General features: G+C 35.9%; 1 protein-coding gene across 3 annotated transcripts; it reads left to right on the forward strand.

Moving 5' to 3' along the window:
- The first annotated feature begins 3,802 nt into the window (after positions 1 to 3,802).
- On the forward strand, positions 3,803 to 11,002 carry LOC128209737 (uncharacterized). 3 transcript variants are annotated; one of them, XM_052913917.1, is made up of 3 exons: positions 3,803 to 4,047; positions 5,599 to 6,112; positions 8,324 to 11,002. In XM_052913917.1, exons 2-3 carry the CDS (start codon positions 5,599 to 5,601, stop codon positions 9,376 to 9,378), a joined length of 1,569 nt encoding a protein of 522 aa, XP_052769877.1. In that variant the 5' UTR covers positions 3,803 to 4,047; the 3' UTR covers positions 9,379 to 11,002. The 3 variants fall into 3 exon arrangements, with proteins under 3 accessions (XP_052769877.1, XP_052769876.1, XP_052769878.1); XM_052913916.1 differs by lacking the exon at positions 3,803 to 4,047 and adding an exon at positions 4,058 to 4,790; XM_052913918.1 differs by lacking the exon at positions 3,803 to 4,047 and adding an exon at positions 4,058 to 4,790 and having other exon boundaries at positions 5,599 to 11,002.
- The last annotated feature ends 14,504 nt before the right edge of the window (positions 11,003 to 25,506 follow it).

The following is a 25,506-nucleotide window of genomic DNA, read 5'->3' on the forward strand; positions in this document are numbered from 1 at the left end:
AACCATGATCGCATAAAAGGGGCACGACCGACAGTCTTCCAAAAGTTGTTTCTCCATCTGACTTGCGCAAATGCCAATTTATTCATTTTGGATTTCTGGTGAAGTGTATTTACCGTTATAATGTGTGCCGCCTAGATGCTTTGCTAGGATTTGTTCATTTTGTGCAAATGTCCTCAGTATAGCCATGAAATAGCTGTTATGTTCGTTATGTCCGCGTAATGGTTTATACTGTTTTGCACAAGGCGCAAATAATTCTGGACAATATGTATCGATTTACCGATTCTTTCGCACTGGGGGATACGGTATTGTTTATCGATTCACATTTTCCGGACAAGATATCCATACAGCCTTCGGCACGAACAAACGCATCAAGACGGGATTTTTCAACTGCATGACGATTAATTAGCATTGAAATATTCTTCCAATCCCATGTGCCGGCTGTAAAGGCTTTCTCTCGTCCGTCTATGCCTCCGAACAAACAGCAGTTCACACAAAAGACGGCATCCTTTGTCATGGAGTACCTCAACCATGGTGTTTCCATTAACCATTTTCCGCTGAGATTTTGCAGATTACTACTTGTTCCAAATGCCATGGAAAAGAAAACTACAATAATAAATAATTGTATTTAAAATTCAAATTGTTACAAGACAAAGAATAAAAAAAACCAGCCGGACGGGCTTCGAACCCGGGTATGTCCGGTTGCGAGGCGAGCACTGATCATCTACACTATTGTCTCAGTACCATTTTAAGTGTATTATATGTTTTAAACCAAAAAATGAACACTTTCTTAATGACAGGACAGATCCACTTTAAAATATACCTGTGATTTATTGTACTAAGCACACAATTTAATGCAATTTATAAAAGGTTTTGAACTAAGAAAAAGACTGACCATGTTGGAAATGGGAACTGAAGACATGATTTAACAACTTTTGTTTGGTGTCTCGTCTACAGGGGGTAAAGTCCTATATATCCGGATACTTAGGAACGTTTTCGGCCATAATGACCTCTGTCAGGTTCTTGGTCTATTTACATTTCAAAGGAAAAGTGAGGCAAACATCGTTTGAAATGTTTAAAAGACGGAACTTTAAAATACGCGGCAGGTCAAAACTCTACAATATGCGGGCTCCAGTCGGTCGAACTCTTTATTGCATTTGAGGCATTTTTATTTTTTCGACTTTCTGGGGAAATGTGTAGGCCGCGGCCTACGCATCCTATAGGAAGCTACGCCCCTGTTCATGATTTAGCAATACCCAACTCGCCACGGTTTTGCGGGCTCTAGGTCTTGGAGAACAATTATGGAAATATTACATTTTGTTTCTACTTGATTTAAAACTGTAAGAAAACGTTTTATATAAAGTTTTAAGACAGTTTAAGTATTTTGTTAGAAGTTTTAACACTAAGTTTATTCGAAACTGGACATCATTAAATTGTTTTATTAAAATACCACTATACGATCATCGATGCTAGATGAATCGGTATATCTGTACACCTTGATAAATGTATATAAACATACGAATATAAATTAGTTTGTTGTTTTCATTCAAGCATACTAAAAATAAGGTCACATAAAGGTGCTACAACCATGATATCTATTAAACCATAACCACGTATTAGTAAAGATATAACATATTTCCAAAGTTTTGAAGCAGTTTTTGCAAATAACTCAATATTCGGAATGAGTACAAAATCCACAGTTTCAAGATGTTCACATCATCACTATTCCAGACACTATACAAAATTTCAGAATAAAAGTTCCAATATCTTAGCCATAAAACAATAATTTCACAGAGCACAGAAAAACACGTCTTCTGCACGTCTGCTAACGGTCACTACTAATTAATGAAAATTATAACTCGTAGACACTTTAAAGACAGGTGTCGATGCTGACTTTTTATCAGTAGATTCAATGTATGCAAGCAAGCTGAAACCTGTAATGAACCAGTCGCATTTTGTAGTCTTGGAAGACATTGCTGTGTCCTTGACAACTGCTTAAGTATCAAAGAAAAAAATGGATATAAGTGGACTGACTTATGACAGGTTGTGTTTAAAGTGCAGAACCATACTATTACAAATAATATAGGTTAGTTTATTCAAAATACATATTGAGATAATGTTCATACACATATATAGACAGAATGAGAACATACACAATAAAAAACCCTCACAATATAAAACGTTACGGAATTTGTAAGCATAATGATTACGCATGGCTAAGTTTGTATGAAATTTAATATATATTCTACATTGCTTTTGCTCTCGAGCCTAGTCGGATATCGACAAAAAAAAATTAAAAAGGTTCTTTGGAGTCCCCGCTTTGTATCAAATCAGGAAAGACGGAATCATCTCAAACTCAATGACCGACCAAGAACCTTATACAATACTTAGGTGTCAACGCGTCAGTTTTTTTTTAAGTTGAGCCGACTTATCTTATCAGTTACTGTCTTGTTAACCAGGTTTTCAACGAAAACCAGGTTATTAGAATGAGGTTGTCGTTGGGCGGGCGGGCGGGCGTCAAACATTGGTTTCTGTTCAATAACTTTAGTTAGCATTGATAGATATTGATGAAACTTGGTGTGTAGGTAGCTTATGGGAAGAGCTAGCTTGGGATTACTTTTGAGTGGGGAGGGGCTAAGGTCAAGGTCACTATTACTTAAAATAGAAAAATGGTCAAGGTCACTGTTACTTAAAATAGAAAAATGGTTTCTGCCCAATAACTTTAGTTAGCATTGACAGATATTGATGAAACTTGGTGTGTAGGTAGCATGTGAAGAGCTAGCTTGGGATTGCTTTTGAGTGGGGAGGGGCTACGGTCAAGGTCACTGTTACTTGTTTTTTTTTCTATTAAAATGAAAATTTACTCAAAGATATGAAGACTAATAATTATTGATTTAGGCGCATATTTATTTTGTATGGAATTTTTTTAATCACCTTGGTCGGCCACGATGGACTATTTTCTAATAACACGTATTATTTCCACGGTCAATTCCTGTTGGATACTGGCCGAGATTTTTTTTTATGGGGGGGGGGGGGGGTGGTGCAATATTTAGGGATGGCGCTCCCGTAAATCTAAGTTGCATACTTAATCTAAATGTAACAAATGCACAAGTCTTGATATCATACAGTATACTTTTTTATTTTAGTTATTCATACTGAATAATATGATAACGATATAAAAGTTTAGCTATAGTTGTAGTATTGTATTTCACATGATGCTTGGTTATGAATGAATAAGCATGTATCTTATAATTTGAGATCTTTAAAATCTGACACATTCCACATTCTGTTGTAAGAACTAAACCAACAAGGTATAACACTAGACTCACAATGTAATTTTTTCATTATACTTTTAACAATGCGTTGGTGTCTACAATCTGATATAAAGACTTTAACATTAAACGAAAATGAAGCGGGATAAAAAAAATCGTGTACGCGTTCTGTTATTAAGGATTCCGCATTTTACATTGTTTGGATAAACATCCTGTCATTTGTTAAAAGCAATATGTCAAGGCCGCATACTTAAGAAAACGGATACCATTGAATAACTTGTGTTATGTTGTGAAATATTCTAGTACATTAGTAACACTATATAAATATGCGGTTTGGTTTCCCAGTTTATATACTGTGAAATCATTAATGTTCGTGGGGCATTAATGTTCGTGGTTTCCGTGGGTAGGGTGGTCCACGAATTTAAGAGCCCACGAAATATAGACCCTTTATTCACCTTTTCAACTGATATGTTATGTAGTTTATTCGTTACAGAAGTCGCAGTATACAGCGTTTATGAAATTTTATGGAAAAACATAAAATCATTTATAAACTTGAACAATAACCTATTAGTTGTGTGTCACCTTTTTAACCGTTAGGGTATTTTCTTAGCATTGTTTATTATCTTTAACCAATCATTTGACTAGATTTTATCACGTGACACGCCTAAGCCAATGACATTGTTTCTTGGCCATTCTCAGATATTTTTCGGCGTGGGTGATTGCCTCGCCAAACTTATTAAATTTTTGATTCTTTGTACAGTGATTCCAGGAATTCAAGGTTATTCCTTTGCGACTTTCATTACCTTAGTACTTTATTGGTTATATGGACGTATTATAACGGGGCGGCGACCTTAAAACAGGTGTTATTTCGGGTGCAAAGTGGCCATTGTACAACAATTTCTCTCGCACAGCGGCGCTCTCGCACGCTCTCGTGGTTCCTTTGTGATTGGACGTGATGCATGATGGCGGCGCCCATCTCAGAACGTTGTAAGATACAAATCTTGGGACATTCCTACGTCAAACGTCTTCGGGATTTCATTCGTCAGTCGAGCACGTTGCAGTTTCACTTGGGCTTACAAGGTTCTCCACTGATTCAATATACAGGCTTTCCCGGCGCTACTGTGTCCACGTTACGTCATCATTTGGACACAGTTTCGGATTTCGAACCGGATATTCTCGTTCTTGTCATCGGAACAAACGACGTGTATTCCAACGATGTGACTCCACTGAGTGTTGCAGCGAACATTACCGACTTAGTGGACACGTTATTGTTTGTTCACCGTATCCCAAAAGTGATCGTTCTGCAGACGCTTCACAGACAACCATGTCTTGTGCATACCAGATTTCCAGTTGACATACATTGGTTCAATGCGAGAGTTGACGACCTTAACATGCTGCTGATGGACAGGCTCAACCACACCAAACATCACCGTTCCTATTTATGGCGTTTAAAGGGTTTCTGGTCACCCGAATGCAAACACCGGAATTTTGCCCCGGATGGCTGTCATCTGTCTCATGACGGTCAGCTTCGCTTTGTTAGCAATATCAGAGCTGCTGTGGTCGCTGCCCTGCGAAAGTCCATCACTCATTGATATACCAGATACGTATCTGCTTGTTTATTCCTTTTTCTTTGTTTACGTTGTTGCAATTGGTGCATTGCTTACCTCACTTTTCCAATGGTTCCGTGCACTTTATTCTTACCTACTGCAGCCCAGTTGTCGTGCTGTCTACCATTACATCTTCACATCATCACAAACCATTTCTTTACATATATGCATATGGCTTAGTTTTCATGCATATTTTTATACTTATCTGTATATTTGCTCGTATTGCACGCACATGGTTAGTTTACGTGCTTTCATTACTATGATCCCTTCTGTATGGTTGACTCACATATGGTTTAGTTTTCATGTGTTGCTCTAACCGCCCATCCCCCCCCCCCCCCAACTTTTTGCTCGCATATGGCTTAGTTTTCATGCGACGCGTTACCCCCTTTCTTTGGATTGTTCTGGTTTATATCCATGCCAGCTATCCAATGTTCCTTATGCTCGCATATGGCTTAGTTTTCATGCGATGCGTTATACACTCATTTTGCTTCCATGACATGCTTACGTTCGCATATGGCTTAGTTTACGTGCGACTGTGTCTGTGATGCATATTTACCTTTGACATATATAACAACAGTATCTTTTGATGATTAGATAACTGTTAACCATAAATTTGTTAGTAATCTTATCATTCCTTCACTCGGCTGTCATATTTCTAATTTCATTGGTCAGCCGTCATTGTTCGGTTCAATTTTTTACATCTTCTATGGCGTATTTTTCAGATGAAGCCAACGAAGAAACGTAAACGGGCCAATTCCACGCCTGCCTGTGCATGCTGCGCCACAGCGACCCGACCAAAAGGGGTCCAGGACACTGCACCGCTGGTGGCTTCGCCTCTCTTGGGCTCCTCTGACCATCCCAAACAAGCTAAACAGGGGAAGTCCAGAAAAAGAACTGCTGTTCAAACTCCGCCTCTCCAGAGGTCGGTCGCTAATGGACCTAACCTCCCACTCTCCCCCCAATTGGACACTGTTGATGATCCGCTGGACCTACCAGTTATGACTTCTTCTCCTCCAAGGGACTGCGACGCGGAACTTCCGTTCCAACAACCCCATCATCAGACCGCTGGTGCTCCACAGGGATCCCTGCTGGACACCTTCGCCGCGCCAGGACAATTTTCAGTGCCACACCAGGGCCTTCACAACCATATGAACATTTCATCGGATTCAGACAGTGACGATAACGCCCAGGACATGCCACACTTTCTTCAGGCCCATTCAGCGAATTTGTTGCCAGGTAACGGTGTTCACTTCACAGAGCCAATAAGTACTCCTATCATTAATCAAATCCCCAAATCAACCCGTAAAGACATTTGGTCTAACCGTTTCGTTGATTTCGCATCTCTTTTGCCTTCCACCACTTCTCCAGCCACTCCTCAATATACTTTACAGTTAGACAGCAACTCCAACATCTCCTTCCAACCGACCTCACGCTCACGAAAAATAACTTCTATTGACTCTTGGACAACTGCTTTCCTCCGTTTCACTGCCATTTACACGGCTAAATTTCCATTTGAAACTGCCCAGCTTATGAAGTATGCTGAAATCGTGCGTGACATCGCATCCCGTCGCCCAGGTCTGGCTTTCTTGAATTATGATTCTCAGTTTCGAATGCTTCGACAATCTGTCCTCCTCCCGTGGGATCGACTCCACACGGAGTTCTGGTTAATGGCCTGCACTTCCTTTCAACAGCCTACTCCCCAGTCCTTTCGAGCCCCCCGTCAACCTCTCCGATCCTTTCGATCTAGCCCACAAACCCACTCACGACCTTTCCATTCCAACATCTGTTGGAACTACAACAAGCATTCTCAATGTCGCAACTCCCACTGCAACTTCCCCCACATCTGCGGTTTCTGTAAAGGCCAGCATCCAGCGTTCAACTGCAAATTCTCCAGCAAAGACGAGGCCGACAAAGCTCTGGCAACCAAACCCCTCCCCCCCAATAGAAAAACAACTTAGCTCCCCTGTCACCCCTATCAATATACCTATCTTGGCTCCATTCCTGTTGGGTTATCCTTTTGCAGATTACTTGATCCAAGGTTTCCTACATGGTTTTAAACTGGGTTACCACGGCCCTCGCCTCGCCACGTCTTCATCCAACCTCAAATCCTGCTTTGACCATCCTGACCAGGTCCGCATGAAAATACAGAAGGAATTAGATACCGGTCGTGTTCGTGGACCTTTTCCTTTCCCTCCTTTTACGAATTTACGCATTAGCCCCATTGGTTTGGTTCCTAAAAAAGCCGCAGGTCAATTCAGGATGATTCATCACCTTAGCTACCCGAAGGGCAGTTCTGTTAACGACTTTATTGACGAGGATTTGTCTACGGTCAACTACAGTTCCTTCGATGATGCTGTCGCACACCTACTAGAACTCGGCCAAGGTACACTTTTCAGTAAGACGGACATTGAATCCGCTTTCCGCCTCATCCCTATTCATAACTCTGATCACCACCTTCTTGGTTTCAAATTTGATGACAATTACTACTTCGATACTTGCCTACCAATGGGTTCTTCATCTTCTTGCGCCATTTTCGAACGTTTCAGTTCTGCTCTTCACCACATTGCCAATAATGTCCTTCATATTCATCATATGGTTCATATTCTTGATGATTTCTTGATAATGGGCCCATCCAACTCTTCCACATGCCAGACTGATTTAGACAACTTCTTACAATTTTGTGCCCTTATAGGGGTTCCAATAAAACACGAAAAAACTGAAAATGCCACCCCTATTATTACTTTCATGGGTTTAGAACTAGACTCTTTGCTTATGGAAGCTCGATTGCCTCATGACAAATTGATTAAGCTACGTTCTCTTCTTGCCTCTGCTTCTAAATCCCGAAAAATCACTTTGAGAGACCTACAGTCTTTGCTCGGCTTGCTAAATTTCTGTTGCCAGGTTGTTCTACCAGGTCGTTGTTTCTTACGCCGTTTGACCGACCTCACCAGAAATGTCTCCAAAGCACACCACCGGATCACTCTATCCCGGGAGAGCCGAAAAGATCTCCACGCTTGGCATTTATTCGTTGATCATTTCAACGGCCGCAATTTGCTCCTACATCAACGATGGGTTTCATCTGTTTCCCTACATTTGCATACAGATGCATCCGGATCCCTTGGTTACGGCGCTATTTTCAATTCTCATTGGTTTTACGGCACTTGGCCTTCTCTTTGGCAGCCCAACGACATTACTTTCAAGGAACTACTGCCCATAGTTTTATCCCTTGAAATCTGGGGCCCACAGCTCATCAACAAATGCATTACCCTTCATACTGATAATGCAGCTGTTGTTCACATCATTAATAAACAAACATGCAAAGCTGCTCCAGTTATGTCACTCGTCCGTCGTTTGGTCTTGGCCAGCATGAAATTCAATATTCTTCTCCGATCGGAACATATAGCGGGCAAACACAATCATTTACCTGATCTTCTTTCTCGTTTGCAGATCGAGAAATTCCACATGTTGGCTCCACACATGGACAGGCACCCCACCACAGTTCCAGGTCACTTGCTCCATTGAACCAAGCGGTGTACACCCTTCTTGAATCTTCCCTGGCACCTTCCACAAAATCCAGCTATCAGAATGCTCTTAAGCACTACCACGTCTTCCACCATACATTTTATGCACAGACACCGTTACTTCCGGTTTCCGCTGAACGCCTTGCTCAATTCATTGCTGTTTGTAACAGCCGCGGTCTACAAGCCTCCACCATAACTTCTTACATTTCCGCCATAAGCTACGTCCACAAACTACACAATATGGCTGTTCCCGCTGACTCATTCCTCATCAAGAAATTACTTCACAGTCTACGTCGTAATAAATGTTCAGACATTAGACAACCTTTCTCTCTAGCACAGCTCAGCGCCCTGTTAACTGCCCTAAAACATGTAGTATCGGATCATTTTACGCGTACCCTCTTGCGTGCAATGTTCCTCCTGGCCTTTTTCGGACTCTTTCGTGTTGGAGAAATTGCATATTCCCCAAAAGGCTCCCAAAACCTAGTCAAACGTGAGGATGTTTCATTTCAATGCTGCAACTCTATGGTTTCCTCGTTTTCTATAATTCTGAAACAATATAAACATTCCCAAGGACGGCCTTCTGCTGTCCCTTTTTCCCGTCAACCCACCCGCCATTTATGTCCCGTTCACTCTCTTTTGCGCTATTTATCGCTTACATCCCACACTTCTGGCCCCCTTTTTGTGCTCCGCACCGGCCTACCAATCACCACCACTTATTTTCGATCGATACTCCGAGCATGTGTGCTGGCTTGCCATTTAGATCCCCAAACGTACACAGCACATTCTTTTCGCATTGGTGGAGCTACTCTTGCTTCCAATAATCACATGTCCGCCTGTGACATCCAAAAGTTAGGCCGTTGGAAATCCTCCGCTTATAAGAAGTACATCCGCACTCCCACCCTTCCCTTGGCCTCCAGTAGCCAGGAATCGGTATCCATTCAGCCAACATATACTTTGAATTCTCCACCTTCTCTTCCTTAAACACCCATTCATTCCATTACTTCTTGCACCGATCTGACAGTTTGGGCTGCAGGTCTATTATTTACCGTTCGCAGGCCTTGTTCTGACAGTTTAAGGCTGCAGATCTAGTTACCTGTATACATTATGTGCACCCCCAGTGTTATGACAGTTTAACGCCTCGACCTGACAGTTTACGGCTGCAGTTCTCGAGATGTTCATTTCCTGCTGGAGTCTGACAGTTTACGAATGCAGTCTTTCCATTACATGTCTTATGTAGATAATTATCTGACAGTTTAAGGCTGCAGATGTTCCCCCTTTTAAGTTCCCTGCATGGATCTGACAGTTTAAGGCTGCAGGTCACCATATATATGTTATCTCTTGCTCTGTGAACACCGTTACCACTATGCATTTATTCTGTATATTCTGTAAATATTTGTTTTTGAGTTTTCTCAATGAGGGAAATTCTGACAGTTTAAGGCTGCAGATGTTCCCCTAATATGTTCCCTGCATGGATCTGACAGTTTAAGGCTGCAGGTCACCATGTATGTGTTACCTTTTCCTTTGTATACGCCATATACATTTCTGCTGTATATTCTGTAGATGTTTGTTGTTTTGTTTTTTCTCCATGTCTTGCCATGTTTTTTTTTTTATGCCAGTTCACATTGTATATATTTTATTATGCTCTACATGTTCATCTTCCGTACATTTATAGTCGACGGTTTAAGGCCGCGGCGACCTGTTCTGTTGTAATTATTTTTGTATTTTTAATTTTCAGTATAACGGTTTCAACCATCTTTCACTTTAATTCTCTGTTGATTTCCCTCTCTTTAGCCAATTTAAGAACACTGGGTTGAACCAATCCCAGTCTAGTCTCTCTGGGTGGCGTAGGATTCTCCTGTTGGCGGTTTTATCCACCCAGATATGATCTTTTGGAAAAACTACATGTATATATATAATAGTTTAGAACACTTTTATGGCATTTTGAATAAATGCCCCTTTTTTCATTCAATCAACGTGTTTGTTTTTCCCTTCGTCCATACTAGTTCGCCTTAGACTGGTTTTTCGTTCTACCTAACCATGGTCAATATATAAATGAAATTTTATGGAAAAACATAAAATCATTTATAAACTTGAACAATAACCTATTAGTTGTGTGTCACCTTTTTAACCGTTAGGGTATTTTCTTAGCATTGTTTATTATCTTTAACCAATCATTTGACTAGATTTTATCACGTGACACGCCTAAGCCAATGACATTGTTTCTTGGCCATTCTCAGATATTTTTCGGCGTGGGTGATTGCCTCGCCAAACTTATTAAATTTTTGATTACCTCCTCCTCCCCTCCTCCTCCTATGCGGTTTGATTATAGAATATTATTATTTCATTTTATTTACATTCTTTCCTTTTCATGATTTCTATGTTTAACTTTTATTTCCTTTATGTAAAACCTACATTTGTATATATATTAATTCTTAACACTTATGGGGCGGTTTTATCCACCCAGATATGATCTTTTGGAAAAACTACATGTATATATATAATAGTTTAGAACACTTTTATGGCATTTTGAATAAATGCCCCTTTTTTCATTCAATCAACGTGTTTGTTTTTCCCTTCGTCCATACTAGTTCGCCTTAGACTGGTTTTTCGTTCTACCTAACCATGGTCAATATATAAATACCTGTCTCCCTGTATATTTTACTATTTTTGTTTTATTAATATATTATATCTGCCTTTAACAAAAAATAAACCAAATCAATTAAATGTGTTTTTATGAACCAAATGAGAGAAGCACGTGTTTAAACGTGTGCTGTTTATGAAAATCTCCAGGTTTACAAGATGTGCGTGATGAGTGTCGGTACTCGATTTTTTTATTTAATGAAATAATTAATCGATCACATTGGAGGTTACTGAGCACCAAACATGACAAAGTACTAAACAACGCGTTCAATATGCTTATTAAACGAAAAAGTGTGAATAAATATTGAAATTATCTTGTTTACGCAAATATACGCACCTTTTCGGTGTTTTCACAGTTTGCAAAATTCTTAATTGGTATTCAATGGCTTCCCCTACAGTACTGTTAAGACCAAACTTGACAGTAAGTGCACTTCGTGTTCACTATCAGTTCACTTCGTAGTGCACTTCGTAGTGCACTAGGGTAAGACAAGGGTAAGACAAGGGAAAGACTAAATGGAGACAAGGGGCTAACCAGATAAGGCTTCTTCAGTCTATAATAAATGCTATCTTTACAGTGAAACTTAGAATGATGTGTTTAGTTTCAACAGATGTTTTAATGTTAACTATTATAGAGAATAATTATAATCAATTTTGACCTTTCATTTTAACAATATAGAATTATATGATTGATGTTGTTTTATAAAATAAAGTTAATTTGTCAAACATTTAGACATTTAAATGTTTTTGTTTTCTTTATAAATATGCATTGCATTATTTTCATATTAATTGATAGCTTTAATTATATAATTTGGTTCGAAATAAAAGGGTTTCATCTTCAAATACTTTTATGACATAACGTTCAAAGGAGTTCATGAGCCTTTCTTTAAAGTTTCACAAGGTGATAATTACACGTTGTTCGTTATTTGTAATTGTTAATTATCAAAGTTCACGCCTTATATATTGTTCCAAGCTCAAACTGTGAAATTGTTGTGCCATTGTTGATTCATTCAAAGGATATATTAACAAAGATTTTCTTCCAACTCTTCTGAAACTTTCAATTTTATGTTTATTCTTGTTTAACAAATGTGTTCGGATTTAAGGTGACAGCCTGACAGCAATCATCATCAAATAAGTACACCATTAAATATTATAGTATATTTTCTACATTGTACCCAGATTTATTAATTGCATTTCTAATTTGAAACACATAATAGATAAACGTATATTTTAGGCATTTTGTATTATTGGTTATGCTGCTCCATTATTTAATGAAATACTATCCATTGAAGGCTAATTTAAGCCTTCTTTAAGAGCCCCCCCCCCCATAGTACACAATTCTTTGTATTGATTTTTATCTTTATTGCCTCCTGCTAACTATCAAATCTTAGATCTGTCAGTGTTTGACTTATTGTTTTATTTTGATTACTTTTTAAATGATATTAAAAGCACTATTTCGATGCTTTAGAATAAGAATATGAGTAGTAGTATTTTTAATATCCCATTAAAATTATTTATATTTTACAACTTAAATGGAATAAAACCCTTTTTACTTTTTTTGTTTAATATTTACTCCCAATCAGTCAAATTAATACATTTGCTATATGCATATATGTTTATGCAAGAAGTGGTTGTGTATTAATGAACTAATGCTATTTTCTACTCTAAATGTTGTCAACTCTAAATGGCCCCAAGCCAATAAACAAATACACAGGAAATTGGCCCCTGCAATGACACTAGTGCAATAAACAAGGGATACACAGCAGACAATTAACATGACAACCATTCCTAAAACTAGGCCTTTGACGGAAACTCAATATATTTTTTACGAATTTTGTTTTAGAGAATAGATGCAAACAAATATGTTTTAATAAAAGATGGAAAATAGTTAATTTTTATTATATTTTGTGTTGCAACCGCATAATAAAATAAAAATACTATTTCTTAAAGTGACACTTTTATTCAAAATCAATACATACACATGAATAACAAACATAAATTTTGACTGATAAACCATTAACTGCCTACTAAATAAGGCATTTATGGAAAATATTAACTACTGATAACAAGATTGTAACCGTGAATTTTACAGCAGAAAGCGCAAAAAATATTAAATGATTGGTGAATGCTAAAATATTTACTGTACACTACTGTAGTCTCATAAGATAGCGTGTTTTATGCTTATTTCTTTCAAATTAAATTCGGTACCCTTATAAGAACCATTGTTTTTGACATTTATTCATCCTTTTTTGAATATTAAAACAATATTATTAATTTTGGTAAATCTTATTCTGCATCTTAAATGACACTTTTCATCATTTGTTAATCAAATTATTAAGAGTGGAGATATTTAATATTTACCATGCATATCATGTATTTTAACATCAAATAGCAAGTTTAATATGAAATAATATTCATTGTAATGCCTGGTTAATGGTTTGCATAGGATGTACATCATGTATTGCATTGAAATCTAATCAAAGTTTACAGTGATCCATGTTTCGCCAAAACTTTTCAATCCTTACACTGAAAAGCGGCGGAATAGTCGAGCGCGCTGTCTCTGTGACAGCTCTTGTTTGAAAGCTGCTTGCTCACTCGAGCAGGTCCAGCATGATAATTATGATTAGGTTTGCTTGTATTATGAATTTAGCCATAAATAAGAAAGTCCCTCAAATTCCTATTATAAATAAAGTGTTCAAAAAATATAATAGACAACTTTGTTTTTTATTTCAGGCATGGGGTTTTATGAGTCGTGTTGCCTTACAAGCCGAGAAGATGGATCATCACCCAGAATGGTTTAACGTTTATAACAAGGTCAGTCTTCTTGCTTGATATTTTCATATACAAATAATGAAAATGGCAAAAAAAACACCACTGCCTGAGGGTTGTATTTCATCTGTAGGGGAATTGGGCAAAAAAATACTAGGAAGACAGCCTTATATAAACTTAAAATATGCTTGCGAGTCAGTTAAACAAAGCTGACAGTGCCTTTTTGCACTGAAGAGACAGTCAGTTTGTACCCCCCCCCCCCCTTACCCCCCCCCCTCCAAAACAGCGCCCCAGTTTCATCACTTGTTAAAGCTTCCTATGCCACCATGACATTCATGTAATGCTATGTTAATATTTAAATAGCCAAGTGATGTGACACTGTTGCATACTTAGGTAAATAGCAACAGCACGTGGTTTCTTTAATCAGGCTTTAAACAGGCTATATATTTCCACTTGATCTGAATATAACGATGGAAGCTTTAAGGACAAGCTCAGTAGCCACAATTTTAGATCCAATTTTAAGGCAAACAATCACTTAGAACTATATTGAAGTGATTAATGACATGGTTGTTAATGCTGCACTCTCACATATTGAATGTTTTGACAACTTTTTTATTTTTTGTCTTGGAACAAGCCAATTTTTGCGAAAATCTGTGGAAACCAGTTAAATAAGACTGCTGACAAAAAAATAGATCGCAGATTTTTATATTTAAGTTAAATTTTTTTATGGTTTATGCATTTTTTTAAACTGTTAGTAACCGTTTAAGCCATAAAACATTAATATTCGAATGGTAATATGAAAATCTATGATCTGATTTTTTGTCAGCAATCTTATATCATTAGTTTGCAGATATTTACGCAAAAATTTGCTCTTTCCAAGACCAAAAATAAAAAAGTTGTAAAATGGAAAATCTGTGAGAGTGCAGCTTTAACTTTCAGACATGAAATATTTGATTATGTGCTAAGATATATATTAAAAAAAATCATGTACAGCTGTTACAGTTGACTCTTGTGAGGAGCTCTGCAGATCACAAGTGTATCCATTTAACTTCCAGAGCAGTAAAGATTTGAAAGTTAACAAATATGACATTATCAATGTAGTTAACTTGAATAAAGTTCTGAACAGTCAGCCCCTTGTCAAACAATTCGAAACTGAGAGACCCACTACAGTAACAATACAACAATCATTATAAAAATGTCAAAATATTATTAAAGTTATTATCTCTAAATGCTTCAATAACTTGAAATGCTCATTGTTCATTTGCATACAGTAGTAATATTATATACAACACTGCAACAGTGTGTGTTTACTGTACTATGTACAATAATCCTGTTTTTCAACCCTATTGTTTAGTAAGACGTAAAAAGAAATTGTTCATATCCACTATTATAAACCTGCCTTAAAACCCATTTTTTTCTCCCGATGCTACACTTTCTGTTTGCCATATTGTGGATTCTTTTCCTTAGTTCATAAAAAATGTGCATTAATTTGAGTGAATATGTCAAAATTTGACAATTTTATATCTTAAGTTGTCTACAATAGTTATATACCTTAATATAGGTTGGTTTGGAACAGAATCATGGTTCTCCAAAAAACCCAAAAACAACAACAGTTGAAAGTCTATCTTCCTATCTTATTTTTTTAGTAGAAACAAGGGAAAAAAATGATGGATGAATTGGACTTTTTTTGCTAAGACTTTGCTGTATATAAAATTACGCATTAAGCATTGTTTATTTGGTGCTGAAGCTAACATTTGATAATACAGAAAAAAGGACATATAAACTACTACTACAAGTTTGTGTATATGCATTATAATAATGATTTTTACTTATTTTATGTCTGCAGGTTCAAATCACCCTGAGCACCCATGATTGTGGAGGTCTGTCCCAGCGCGATGTCAAACTGGCGACATTTATAGAGTCTGCCGCTGCTGCTACCAAGTCTTCCTAAGCTCTCTCAGGCTACACTCAACCATATATGCATTTATGGCCACACACCACCATTCTAAATGCATTTACAATTTTTACATGTACAAAAACATTCCATTTTGTAATACATTTTTTGGTTCAAAAGTGTGATAAAGAATTATAAAAAGTGTGATAAAAAATTAATGAATGTCTTTTTGAGGATTATTTTATTTCCAAATTTACAAAGTTCTATTAATAATATGCAACCAAAGCATACATGTTTTTATTATTAGCATGTTTCTAGTAATATCATACATATGACAAGCAAGAATGCATGTAGTTTTTAAAGAGAGCATTGTATGTATCAATATTGTTCAAGCAAGTATATATCTTGGCTAATTGTTGGTATTGTTACATGTACACTTTTTTTACTTTTTGTGACATTTATTCTGGGGCCATTCTGAACTCCTCAGCCTTTTTGCATCAAAAACAACCTCGAATGTATGCCCGTACATCAGTAGAAGTAGTTTGGAAAATTTTAAATAAAAGTTTTAATTAATTGTTAATTAAGTGTTTTAATGTGTATCATACATGCCTAAGTTTAAAGTGATTGTCAGTGAAGTGTTTAAGTGCATAAATAATTAAGATTTCCAGAGTAAAGTACTTAGGTTTAACTGCTTAATTGAAATTACTAAGGGATCTACTTGCAGTGCAGTGAAATCTAAAGATTTCTGACATTGTAAACCATCCATAAACATCTGAGATTGTGTTTGATGGAAAATGGCCGAGGAGTTACGAATGCTCTGGGGCTAAATTTGATATCAAAAATAAAATTTAATCTTAAATTTAAGATCAAGTGCTATGATTGGACAGTAAAACTAGTTGACCAATAGACTGAATGTAATTACATGGTCATCTTTAAGGGATAAGGATAAGAAATTGAATATGGGTTCTTGCCTCAAAGCTAATTTAATCAAATTGTCGTAAAAACAATTTTTTTTTTGGAAACATATATTTGCTTTTTTGTTTATTCATTTGCTGGATATCATTGTGTAATAGTAAATCAATCATAAATTTTATTATGATTTGATAATGTTCCTTATGATATGCATTTGTTAGTACTTTTTTATGAAAGTAGTGTGACATTTAGCAAATCTAGAAGTTCATACATATATATTTCGCTACAGAAATTGCACTCTTGGAAATGTTCTGTACTTTGTTAAGACAAGTTGACAAGCCTATTGGTTGCCCTTGGCTCGTATTAATGAAACCTCTTAAGTCATTTTCTATCTAACGTCATTTTCCTAAATTAAGTATATCATTGTTCAAATGACATTATGATGTAATAATTTCTTTACTACTTTATATTCATTGAATTAATAGTATAAACAGTGTTTTTATGTAAAAACACTTCTACTTTTCTTTTAATTTGACAGGCTCTGACAATTTTAGTAAATCCACTTAAGTTAGGAAACAACTTAAATTGTTTGATGAGTACAGGCCAAGCTTTCTAAAGTCTGTAAAGATGTGGACAAATTTCAATCTGTTTCACTTTTATAATTTATAGGTAGTGTTGTGTATAATGGATCTCATAGTTTGAATTATGTATGAGCTAAGTTTTAAACTGAAGACTCAATATTAATGTTTGCATCAGGAACAGACAAAACGTTGGAAAATATGAATTTTGTAATAATTATTACCTACTATTAAGACCAGTGTTGACCAAAGCTAGGGCTTTTGCTGTATCATAATTCAACAATTTCTCCATTTTTGACGACATACCTATCCACTTTTTGTTCTAGTCACACAATATTGCATTTCTGTGTTACAGAAGCAAAATCAGATATGTATTCGAAATACATTGTAGCATTAGAACTCATTCAATATAGCTTAGTACTTATTCTATATAAGCTTTAGTGCGTTTATCTGCTGATTATTAGAAATACTCAAGTATAAATATATTGATATTGCAAGAATGAATGTTAGAAATTAACTGGAATAACTTAAAAAATCCATATACATAAACATATGATATACTTTGGACACTGTAACACTCTTGTGTTTCGCCTTTATTTCAAATGTTCTTTATTTCTAAATGATAAAAATCATGAAATAACATAAATAGACATTGAATTGACCACTACAGTATAAGTAAATTTAACACTTGATAGTTCTTTTAAGCTTGACAAAATGTTTTTGTAAAAAAATAGACTACTTTAATAACTGTAAAAGTTTGGCTGCCTTTTACTATTCATAGTTTTTTATACAAATGTTTATTGCATAAAATGTCAACACAGCTATGTCCATTACAGAAGTCTTTCGATCTCCCAGGGCTGCCTTTATACATTTAAGCCAAATTTGATGTTATACACATATTTTAAGGATGGTTTATTGTTGGGATTATATATACCAAAATAAAAGTTAGAGGGTAGAGTTTTGTGTTTCAGTTTTCCCTTCATAAAGTTCGGATTTATTATGTATTATCCCCCGCATTGACAACTTTGGAGAAATCCAATGTAGCGGAAGTGCCCATAGAGTTTGATAGGGAAAATATGGTTAAACAGTTCTCACGAATTAGTCTTTTAACAGATCAACTTACTTCCTACATATATGTTACCATAATTATTGGCTTTTAAGATGATGTTTTTGTTTTAATTTTATGATTTTTACATTTTGTCCTTTTACGGTTTTGTTGGTCACCAAAAGTTACATTGAATTAAAAAGTACGATGCAGATTTGTTTTGCTATTTAAAGTTACTTATTGACGTCCAATCGCTTAGCTTCCAGCGGATTACGATGCAGATTTTTTTCTCTTTCAAAACAATGCACTTTCCGACAAAATGAATTTATAAATATCTTTTGGTCATTTTTTTACCATTTATGTAAAACTAGTAGAAAATCGATGCTCAGGAACTGTGTATTCAACTACGATAAAGGTTTTATGGCCCCTCCTGCGACGTGATCATAGTGATCTCAGCAGGTTGGGAATAATCCATCGGCAAGGTTATGACACTTCAGGTATGGCATTTATAAAACGAGGTTTGTCATTGATAGGTATAAAATTATTTCATAGCTGTCTGGCTCCTTTGTTCGATCTAAAAATAATTTGTAATATATGCTTTACTGCAGTTTCCCTATTATCAGTATCATTATATCAAAAAATGATTCTCGATGTGATGTGATGTATTTTTGGGTTACAGATGTTATTGCGTAACAGATGTTCATAATTTTAAAATTACCGAAATATAGTTTAAATAACTAAATAATGTAACTTAAATAACTAGTGTTGGCAACGCCGACGACAGGCAAAAAGGAAATGGTAGGCGTGTGTATGTGTCCAGGCAATGTTGTCTGGAGCTTAACTTGAAAACGACTTTGAGGTTTTGACTTCAACGTTCATATCTAGATCGATCTCATTTAGAAGAAGTACAGTGCAAAGGAACCATAACGCTTGGTGCAGTATTTCAATTATTGTCCTTTTGTAAATTCTTATACTTCATATGTGTTGAAGTTGCTTTTCCCTTTGTTAACTACATGTATCTGTATTTTAATTGACATGTGTATATGCACTAATTGGCATCTCGTACCACTTTAGCGAGTGTCATAAACGTGTGACGTAGATCCCGGAAATCACGGGCCAGCGCGTGGAGATTATGCAGACGATCTAGGACGATCGCATATTTGATTATTTTTTTTTCAAAAATGAAAAACCACGAATATAAGTACCCACGAAATTGTATTTTTTCGGCACACCACGAAATTTCATGCCAACGAATATAAATGATTTCACAGTACTATATATATATATATATATATATATATATATATATATATATATATATATATATATATATATATATATATATATATATATATATATATATATATATAGCGGAGATTGGTCCTTATATAAGGTCACGGGCCTTAGTTTTGTAGGTGTACATATATATATGAACAACATGCATAACAGATTTCTACACCAAATTGATAACAGGAAAAATGAATAGGTATGTAATTAATAAAATACAATCATCAGCACCACGTTCTCCATATTAAAACATAACTGTACATTTGCAATGTCGAAGCACACCCGCAAACTTTTTTAATTGTTTAATTGTGTGGATTGCATTGGTAGGAGCTGGTTGTGCAAACACCTTTGGTAACTCGCAGTCTTATTGAAATCGCTGTCAAAGTATGTCCCATCATCAAGTATTGCTGTAGCTTTAGTTGCATAAGCGAGGGCTTTTTCCTTTTCTCCTCCAAGCTCATGTATCCTTGCGTTGCAAAGTGAATATAACATCTCGCGCCGCTTTTCAATGCCCTGGAAATGCTTATCCTTTACTTGTCCTACCAAAAGTTTCGCAGTTACCAACTGGCAAGGTGTGCACTCGATGGATCGATCGATGTCCAGCTTTGGTTGAATCGCTAACAACACCTGAGCCATGTTTAGCTTAAAAAGTCGGTCCAAGAGCATCTTTTCGTTGTCAGGAACTATCAACAAACTCTGAAGCCCGCGGTCACATTCTTCCATTACATGCTCAAGGTACAGGTTATCTTTTGTTTTGGCGTACAGCAATCTGAACACATATTGTATGTCATGGCAAGCCATTGTTGTAGCAAAAAATTCTTGACAGACAGAAAGCACTTGTTTTGCCTGTACCACAGCAGCCAAGCTACCGTTTACATCTCCCCGCAAAGCAAAGTTGATTGCTGTTTGGGTCATGACAACAAGGTGTGCAATAGAATGGTCGACATCATTAGGAATGTTGTTCATCATTTCTTCTAGCAAGTCCATACGCTGCTCAGACGTTTCGTCCCTAAAGAGTTGAGCTCGAAGCCACATGATAATCGAGTAATTGTGGATTAAAGTTTGTTTTTTCTCTATGTTGAATGACAATGATATTTTGTCAACCTGCTCACGTGCTAACATTTCAAGACAGTTCTGTTTGTTAACATACACATTGTCGTCAAGTAAAGACTTCAACTGTTTGTGAAAATTAACAAGATGCTTACAATTGTGTCTGTTCTTCCTCAGTACTTCTACTCCTCTTTTAGCTTCAAGCTCGTCGGCAAATGCAGGGCATCCCATTTGCCGCAGTATAACAATCGCTTGATCATATCTAATCAACTTGAATAAATCCGCGAGCAAATTAACAAAAGTGTCCTTTACCGTACATCCGAGTGTTTCTTTGGCAAACTTTGCTCGAAGAGTGTTTGCTTGTCTCTTATTAATGAAACCAAAACTTTCTATATCATTTATCGCAGAAATTGAATCAATTTTCGTATGTATGTACTTTGGAGCCACCTGTAGAAAAATATATACACCTGCTGTATCCATTACTTGTAGATGCGCTTCAAAACAGCAGCTCCAACGATAAAACTCCAACAAATAAGAATGTTTTGTCACTACAATGTAAAACGCGATTTTGTCCCATTTAAAATTGGTTTGCCTACTTCTTTTGTTCAATGATTCTCTGGTGAGCATGCGCAATGAAATAAGCGTGCAACACTGGGTCGGAAAAGAAGCCATGCAGCATGAGGTATCATGTGACATCAACATGGTTTTCACATGAATCACCAAGGACCCGATAATATGAACTAAGACTGCCTCCTACGGACTTGAAGTGTTATTTCCGGACACTTGAAGTTTACTTAATGAATAAGTGAAACATACTAGGAGTAAAAGGGAAACGTTTTTTTTGTATATGTTAATAAAACTTTTTAAATAACAAGCAGTTCTGTTGCTGTTAGCAATTTATTTAGTGTATACGCAACAATCTTCAATAATAGTGTATACATTATATATAATGCATTACTTTATATTTTATATGAAGTTTAGAGTTATTCTTCTTAATTAACTTAAATAAAGCTACTATGCATTTGAGATCAAGTACACAAACGCATTTGAGGAATATGTTACAAACAGAAAATAAATAAAAACAAGAGCTGTCACAGAGACAGCGCGCTCGACTATTATGCCGCTTTTCGGTGTATGGACTGAAAAGTTTTGGAGAAACATGCATTGATCACTGTTATATTAGATTTCAATGCAATACATGATGTGCTGAGATATTTACATAAATTGAATCGGAAAATATTTGAGGTGGTACGCAAACTTTAAAATAAATTGTAAGTTGATAAAGGGGCATAATTTTGTCAAAATGTTTGATAGAGTTACCTCCTCCTGTGTACAGGTTGGGGGCATGATGGTGAACAAGCGTGCAAAGTTTCAAAGCCAGATGTCAATGGACTTTGAAAATATTTGAGGTGGTACGCAAACTTACAAGTAAATTCTAAGTAAAAAAGGGGCATAATTCTGTCAAAATGCTCGATACAGTGACCTCCTCCTGTGTACAGGTTGGGAGCATGATGATGAACAAGCGTGCGAAGTTTCAAAACAGTATGTCAATGAACTTTGAAAATATTTGAGGTGGTACGTAAACATTAACATAAGTGCTAATGCTGACGCTGACACTCGGGTGACTAGCATAGCTCTACTTATTCATCGAATAGTCAAGCTTAAAATAATCACATATCAATAATGTTGCACTGAAGTATATTACAAGCAGGGGTAATTATAATTTTAACTAGAATTGAATGGGCAAAAATCTATTTAAATATGATTGTAAAACATGGCAAAATATTTAATCAATTACTAATAATTATGATTGTATATGAACAATATGTAGCCAAGCAGCTCTGGAAAATTGTCTGCAAAATATCTCAGTGAGAATACAGAATATATTCTTATTTGTTGGTTACAAAAACATACACCACACCCCGCCAAAAAAGTTGCAAAATGTTAATTATGAACAAATGTGTTGTTTAGATTTTAAGGGCAAATACAATTCTGCTTTAAATTCAGAATTATCTTAAAGATGCTTTCAATAAACTTTAAAATAATTTGTGTTTGCAATGACAAATGTGACAAACATCATGTCTAATGACCAAAATTATCTAAATTTCAATTAATGAATATTGTAAACAGCTTTGCTAAAATCAGGTATAAACCAAAAGACATGCGACAGTTAAATATGCAGCAACACATGTATTTTTTACAGATCACCAACAGTGACCTTTGTACCTTGCTTTTTGATAAAAAGGTTGTTGTTTTTTACATCTGGTGGGAAATAAAATTGTATGAATAAATTAATGTTAAAATTTTCTAACTTTTAAAGGCCCAATATGTTATGACCTCTTATGAGGTATACCCTAAATGAAGCATGAAAATAGTCAAAACCAATTGTTCATATCACGGGACTTTCAAGACCCAGTGTATTAAAGATTAAACTTATCAAGGTGTAATTACAAACAAATGACTTCTAACCCTCACATAATGTTTAACCCACAGGGTGATCTAAAAAGAAATGATAAAATGCAATTTCAATCAACATTCAACACAGCTGAAAATATATTCTAAATTTAGCACCTATATATAATATACAATAAAAGTAATAAAGTCAGTAATATTGTTGGAATACACCCAAATAAGAACCCAGTGAAAAACTGTCAGCTGAGTTCACTAAGCACTATTTCATATATTTTTTATATTTGTTGAGTGTACCAGCCAATAGAGCAAGACCAAATTTCAGTTCCAAAACCATTTATATATTAAAACAATTGAAACAATTAAAATGATTATATTATATAATTTATACAGAATGACATAATGAGGCTATTAAACTATTCACATATGTTAATATGCACAAATTAAGGCTACAGTTATCTACTATTAATTTATATACATTTGAAAAAATGCTTGCAATATGTACAGAGTCAAATTATGTTGATAAAATTCAGTGTTCTCAAAAGCACAATCAATGTTTTCTGTACTGACAGCTGGATCTTCAACGTTTAACATATATCAGTTCAACAACATACAGTGATCTTGGATTCACAGACAGTAAAGACACCATAACTACTATGTATACATCGAACTGGTGTCTTCTTGAAAAAAATCATGAATGAAAGAATCCGAACAAACCAGCAAAAACTGAAAGTATCTGGTTTTAAATGCTAAATATGGCACAAAATTAACAGAACAGAGTTTTGCAATTGTCTATACGTTGCTCAATTATTACATATTTGCTGTAAATGTCACATTTTGTATTATTCACACAAACATGTTTGACAGGGGTGACTAACATCTGCATTCTCTAGAAATATGGGATTCTGTGCTGCATCCAGTTTCAAATTGTTTGACCACTTCAGGCTGCTGGCACATCAGAATATGAAAATAACATAAATGCAATGTTTTTAACAGAATAAAAGTACTAACTACTACTGTGAAGGTATACCAGTTAACAATCATTTGAGGCATACACACTTCTTTATGTAGTCATAAATTTGATATAGTCACATATGGTGATAATTAAAGAAGTCCAACTTCAACACAAATTATTTATATATGAAACAACGTTTCAGCCATTCACCTTTCATCAGGTTGTATGTATATAATGAACAGGAAATGACGTCAACATCAAATGACGTCAATGTTGATAACGTTGATATAGTCACATAATGATAGTCATAGTGTAATTTGACGGATTCAAAGATCAAGACAAAATAGATGAAATATATTATGTTTGAATATTTTGCAATGAGTATTAAACAACTCCAAGGTAATTGACTACAAAGAAGCATTTTGGAGGAGTCAGAAATGCACTTGCTTAGAATCTCTTCTTACTTGAAGACATTTTCCATTCTCTGGAGGTGGTATGGAATTCCAGACAGAACTATCTTGAGCAGGATTTTTTGTCCATAAAGGTCCTCTCGAGCTTCAGCAACCAGGTGGCTATAAAAAAAACAACCAATACATTTGTGCTTTTACAGAATGTTGAAATGTATTAAGAAGTATTGAGGGATAATTCAAAAACCTGAAATTTATAAAAAAAATAGTTCATTAGAAAATGATATAATCTCATGGCCGTGACCGGAAATAATTTACAACCAGCATGAAACAATGTTATTCAGGAATGAAACAAACAGAAAAGATAAACTTAAAAGATTCAAACCCGCTACTGTTTGGATACATTTTCATAAAGTGATTGTGAAATACTAATAATTTACCGAATGATGTCTAATCCAATTTGAGTTCGGCTGGCTGGTCTGTCATCATCTCCATCTCCAACCTGTTGCAAACAATAACAAATTAATAATAAGTTATTAAGGAATTGGATTACTAAAAAATGTCCACTATACCTGGTTGATGTAATTACTAAAAATCATATTTTCATAAGGACATTCACTAAAGGCTTCGAGTTGGGTTGGTGATGCTGGCATGTATGCACCAGTCAATTCGAGGGGTGAATGCAAAAAGGTTCTAAGTGACATTAAATAAAGAAGCAGATGAAACCTTTTCGCTTTTACCCCTCAAATTGTACCCCCCAGGTCCAGGGAATAGCAGGGACTTTGACTTCCGGTCAAGTTAACCCCGGCTAAAATCTCCGCCCTGCGGGGACGAACAAATGGTCAAATCCCTGCCAAATGCCCCCGCACCCCAGGGACTCTTGGTAGGCCCATTCCCCGCTATATTTTGCGCAAAGACAGTACCACCGTATAAATCCAGCACTGCGGGACCACCTGAAAGGTAACTAGAGCTATCACTGAAGGTGATTAATACCCCCGAACGCCGCCCTGATATGAAATTGCAGTCAACTATTTGGAAAGCCAACCTATACATGACAACTTTATTTTATGGATTATTGTCATTGTAATTTGCTAAAATAGTGTAATGATTCATGTACACTGAACTCATTCTCATTGTGCTGTACCATTGTATAAAGCTTTATTACA

The sequence above is a fragment of the Mya arenaria genome, chromosome 11, assembly GCF_026914265.1.
Source record: "Mya arenaria isolate MELC-2E11 chromosome 11, ASM2691426v1".
Lineage (NCBI taxonomy): Eukaryota > Metazoa > Mollusca > Bivalvia > Myida > Myidae > Mya > Mya arenaria.

Excerpts from the sequence above, each read along its gene's own strand:
- LOC128209737 (XM_052913916.1), top strand. The coding sequence starts at position 4,767 with ATGGCTGTCATCTGTCTCATGACG. Across the intron at positions 4,791-5,598 it reads CTGTCATCTGTCTCATGACG|ATGAAGCCAACGAAGAAACG; the intron begins GTCAGCTTCGCT and ends CGTATTTTTCAG. Across the intron at positions 6,113-8,323 it reads TTCAGCGAATTTGTTGCCAG|ATCGAGAAATTCCACATGTT; the intron begins GTAACGGTGTTC and ends TCTCGTTTGCAG.